The sequence below is a fragment of the Silene latifolia genome, chromosome 9 (genome assembly GCF_048544455.1).
Source record: "Silene latifolia isolate original U9 population chromosome 9, ASM4854445v1, whole genome shotgun sequence".
In the NCBI taxonomy this organism is placed as follows: domain Eukaryota; kingdom Viridiplantae; phylum Streptophyta; class Magnoliopsida; order Caryophyllales; family Caryophyllaceae; genus Silene; species Silene latifolia.
This window is the reverse complement of record NC_133534.1, coordinates 107,417,927-107,423,040: the sequence shown is the minus strand read 5'-3', so window position 1 is coordinate 107,423,040 and position 5,114 is coordinate 107,417,927. Positions and strand designations below refer to the sequence as shown.

Sequence of the window (5,114 nt, the reverse complement as noted above, 5' to 3'; positions counted from 1 at the left end):
ATTGTTTTGTTTTGGATGCCAATCCCCCTTGGGAGATTCTTAATGGATATATACATAGAATTTGGCATAAGCATGCTATTGATAAGGTCTCTTTTCTCCCTAATGGATTGTTCCTGGTGAGATTCAAAGATCTTAAGGACAAAGAGGCAGTGCTGAATGCTGGCTACCATATGTTTGACAATAAACCTCTTATTGTCAAACCGTAGGGAGTGGATATAGACCTGATGAAAGAGGATGTCAAACTGGTTCCTGCCTGGGTTAGATTGCATGATTTGCCACTCAAATTCTGGGGTAAATGCCTGCCTACCATTGCAGGACTGGTTGGACGTCATATCAAATCTGACCAAGCTACCATAGATAAAACCAGACTTGGATTTGCCAGGACTCTAGTTGAACTGAAAGTGGGAATGAAGTTCCCAAATGCAGTCAAGTTCCTGGATGAGAATGGTAAGCTCATAACAGTAAAAGTTGAATATGAATGGAAACCCTCTGTTTGCACCAAATGCAAGGGTTTAGGGCATGAAGCTACCAACTGTAGGAAAGGGGCACCACAACAAATGAGAATTTCTAAACCTGTCAAGGTGTGGCAGCCAGTCCAACCAAAGATTGTAGAGACAAAAACTATAGCTACTAAGGTGAATGCTACTGAGGGAGTAACTAGCCCTATAGTGACACCAGTGAAGGTAGCTTAGAGGCCTCCTGTGCAGCAAGTCACTGATGAGGAAACAGTTCAAACAATTGTGGTATCACCACAAGGTGCACCTGCAGTAACAATGAATGGTTCAGGAGTGCAATCACAATCTCCTGATAGTGGAAAAATTGGTAACCCTTCTCAATCTGTTTCAAATGCATAATATTGGATTCTGGAATGTGCGAGGGTTAAATAGTGTAAATAAGCAGAAAATTGTTAAATGGTTTATACATAATAAGGAAGCGGGCTTATTTGGGCTTCTAGAAACTAAAATAAATGGTGATAATGTTAGTAACATTTCAAATAATATGTTGGATGGGTGGTGTGTGACTACCAATTGTAGGCTACACAAAGGTGGTAGGGTTTGGCTGTTATGACAACCAAGTTTATTTGATGTGATGGTCCTTCAATATGATGCTCAATTCATACATGCCAAAGTTACTGCAAGATGTACCCAGCAGCAATTCTTCCTTACCATGGTCTATGCATTTAATGAAGGGAGTGAGAGAGTTGACCTGTGGAATAAGCTTAAGAGTATAGCTCAGCAGTGTTCAGGACCTTGGGCAATGGCAGGGGATTTTAACACTGTAACTTCTCCAGATGAAAGGTTGGGAAGTAATACCAGGCAAGAGGACATGGATGACTTCAATCAGTGTATAGCTACTTGTGGAGTGACTGATATTCATGCCACAGGAGCCTTTTACACTTGGAACAACAAGCAGGATCCTTTGCATAGAAAGTACAGTAGACTTGACAGGTTTATGGTTAATCAAGCATGGTTGGATATTTTCCCTGATATGATGGCTCATTTTCACCCTGAGGGTCTGCTAGATCACAATCCATGCATTGTGAGTGATATTAAGCTAGGTGGCAGGAAAAATGCTAGCTTCAAATATTTCAACATGTGGAGCTTAGCTCCATCTTTTACCAGCATAGTCAGTAATGATTGGAGCAAATCATATAATGGCACTAAAATGTTTTGTATTGTAAAGAAACTGAAGAGTCTTAAAGGGGCTCTGAAAGCTCTGAATAGAGAGTCATACTCAGATATTGAAAATAAAGCAAGTATGGCAATGCAGAATCTGGAAAGCATTCAGCAGCAATTGATACAAGATCCCACCAGTTCTGAGTTATTGTCCCAGGAGATGGAGCTTCTTGCTAATGTTAGAGAACTGACTAAGGCAAGGGATAGCTTCCTAAGTAAAAAAGCCAAGACTCAGTGGATAGAGGATGGGGACAGTAATACTGCCTATTTTCATAGAGCAATAAAGAAACGATGTATCAGAAACAAGGTCATCCAAATAGAAGATCAAAATGGGGTGTTGTGTAAAGACAACCAAAGTATTCAGCAAGCCTTTCTAGCATACTATCAATCTCTCCTTGGGAGTAGGAAGTCCACCACAGCTGTCAGAAATGATGTTTTGGGAAAAGGGAATCACTGCACTGAAGAACATGCTGCTATTCTGTCTAAGCAGGTAACTAGTGAGGAAATAAAACAAGTTGTGTTCTCGATCCCTAATGATAAGGCTCCAGGGCCTGATGGATACACAAGCAAGTTTTTTAAAGACTCATGGGATATAGTTGGCCCAGATATTTGTGCTGCAGTAGCTGATTTCTTTATGACAGGTCAATTACTTACTCAACTAAATGCTACCAATATTACTTTGATTCCAAAATGTGAGAGACCTACTTTTGTAAAACACTTTAGACCAATTGCATGCTGTAATATGCTTTATAAGATCATCTCCAAGCTGCTTTGTAATAGGCTATCTCTGGTGTTGCCTGATCTTATTCATGATAATCAAGGAGCCTTTATAAAGGGAAGGTCCATTATTGAGAATGTCCTCATCTGTCAAGACATTGTCCAACAGTACTCAAGGAAGGGTGTCTCTCCTAGATGTCTCTTAAAGATTGACCTTCAAAAAGCGTATGACACTGTTGAATGGGAGTTTGTTGAACAAATGTTTCATGGTCTCAACTTCCCTACTCATTTTACTCAACTGGTTATGGTGTGTGTCAAGTCTACTGCATTTACTTTATCACTAAATGGAAGCAATTTTGGCTATTTTAAGGGGCAACGAGGGCTTAGACAAGGATACCCCATATCTCCTCTGATCTTTACCATGTGCATGGAGTATTTGACAAGATTGATCAAATTTGCAACCGAGAAGTGGCCATTCCAGTACCATCCTTTATGCAAATCCCTCAAACTGACACATTTGATGTTTGCAGATGACCTGCTCTTATTCTGCAAAGGTAATGCTCACTCTGTCATACTTCTCATGAGAGCATTCTCCTCCTTCTCAGAAGCAACTGGTCTTAATATGAATAATACCAAGTCAGAAATCTTTTTTAATGGAATGGATGAGGTTCTGCAAGAGGATATCAAGAGAGTCACTGGCTTCTGTGAGGGCCAGATGCCTTTTAGATACTTGGGAGTACCCATTTAGGCTGGAAGATTGACAAAGAAGGAATGTAATAGCCTGACAGAGAAAATGGTAGGGAAAATTCGAAGTCTTGGAGTGAAAAAATTATCATATGCAGGCAGGCTTACTCTCATCAATTCAGTGCTAAATACACTCTATAGTTACTGGCTTCTATGTTTATCATCCCAAAGAGTGTCATCAAAAGAATTGAAGCAATCTGTAGGAACTATCTCTGGGATGGTAGTTCTGAATATCATAGAGTGCCCTTAGTTGCTTGGGACAAGGTTACTCTGCCAAAATCTGAAGGTGGTCTTGGGATAAAAAAAGCTGAGCTATGGAATGTTGCCACAATTGGTAAATTGGTGAATTGGGTCTATTCAAAAGCAGATAGGCTATGGATTAGATGGATAAATCAGGTGTACATAAAACAGCAGCAATGGCATACCTATAAGCCTCCTGCAACTGCCCCTTGGTCCTGGAAAAATGTGTGTAAAGTAAAAGAGTTGCTGAAAGATGGATATACTGATGATACCTGGACTGCTCAAACTCAAGGGTATTCAATCAGAGGAGGATATGACTGGCTGGTCATGCCTCACCCTATACTGGACTGGACTAAGCTGGTCTGGAATAGCTTGAACACTCCTAAGCATTCAATGATAACTTGGATTACTCTCCATGGAGGACTGAACATCAAAGATAAATTGTTTAGAATTGGCTGCAGCAATGATAATCACTGTTGTTGCTGTGACAATATGCCTGAAACTCACGAACACCTCTTTATCTACTGTCCTTACAGCAGCAGGATCAGAGGTAAGCTGGAAAGTTGGCTTGGCAGACCCATACCTGATGTCAATGATATGGTAGCAGGTAATACAGGGTCAATTCAGTGGAAGATAATGGTAGTGGTGATGAGTGCTTACTACTATAATGTCTGGTTGCAGAGAAATAATGCAAGGATAAATTACTACATCACCAGACCTAATATTGTTGCCAAACGGATTGAAGAGGAAGCCATGAGACGTATCAAATTTAAAGCTGGTCCAACCATGGATCAAGTTAGCCTAGCTATGCTTAGGAATATTGGCTTGCAGTAGGATATTTATTTTGGTAGCTTGTTTGGGAGCCTATCTCTCTAATATCCTTGTAAATGATACGATTTTTGTCTTTTGATATATAATACAATGTCTCACATTTCACCAAAAAAAATGAAGACCGCATGGTATGATCTTTCCAATCTCCTTTTTCCTCTTTATGTTAATGACTATGTGGATTTATTTTGATTGATGTGGTATAACAATGTGAACTTAAGACTTGCATTTAGTTTATATGTCATATTAGTTGGTAGAATCACTTGCATTAGGATGTATATATTAGTTGCATCATTGCATGTAGTTGCATTTAGAAAAAGTTTTGAAAAGTGCCTAATTGAGAACTTTGACAAGAGAAACTAAGCCATTACAAATACTTTTTCAACTTAAGACTTCGCCTACTAGAATGGTTGTAAAACACCCTAGATTGTGTCATACTAGTGCCTTTTGACCCATGACCCAAAGCCTAGTCAAGGGTTTGCATGTGAGTCACCTATCCAACCCCGTGATGCGATGTGGACTTGGTTAACTTGTCTAGGTGACCTTGATTGACCTTGTGGTAAGGCAACCCAAAATACTTTTCTATCAATAAGTTTGAAGTGCTCATTTCGAAAATTTTGTCATGTGGAAGTAATTTAATGCCAAAGAAACCTCAAATGTTATGAATTGTTGAATGTTGAGAAATTTAATTGTTTTGATGGAGGCGTACCAATTCGATGTGCTTTGGAGCGGGATCCATTGAATTGGGCCCCCACACGGTTGTGAATTCGGCCGCCCAGAGACAGAGTTACTATCACCCCGAAAAGCTATTGTCTAGAGGTTAACCGGTTGCCTAATAAGCGATTGGCGAAAGCAAAGGACACTAGCCCGGAAGGGACAAACCCCATCTTAAATTTTTGAAATGTGAAA

The 5,114-nt window shown here is 39.9% G+C and overlaps 1 protein-coding gene across 1 annotated transcript; it reads left to right on the top strand.

The window, feature by feature from the left end:
• The first annotated feature begins 3,290 nt into the window (after nt 1–3,290).
• LOC141601446 (uncharacterized) lies at nt 3,291–4,211 on the top strand. The gene has a single exon (XM_074421731.1). The coding sequence runs from the start codon at nt 3,291–3,293 to the stop codon at nt 4,209–4,211; it is 921 nt and encodes a 306-aa protein (XP_074277832.1).
• The last annotated feature ends 903 nt before the right edge of the window (nt 4,212–5,114 follow it).

Bases quoted from the DNA above. Each gene is read 5' to 3' on its own strand.
- LOC141601446 (XM_074421731.1), top strand. From the start codon at position 3,291: ATGTTTATCATCCCAAAGAGTGTCATCAAAAGAATTGAAGCAATCTGT.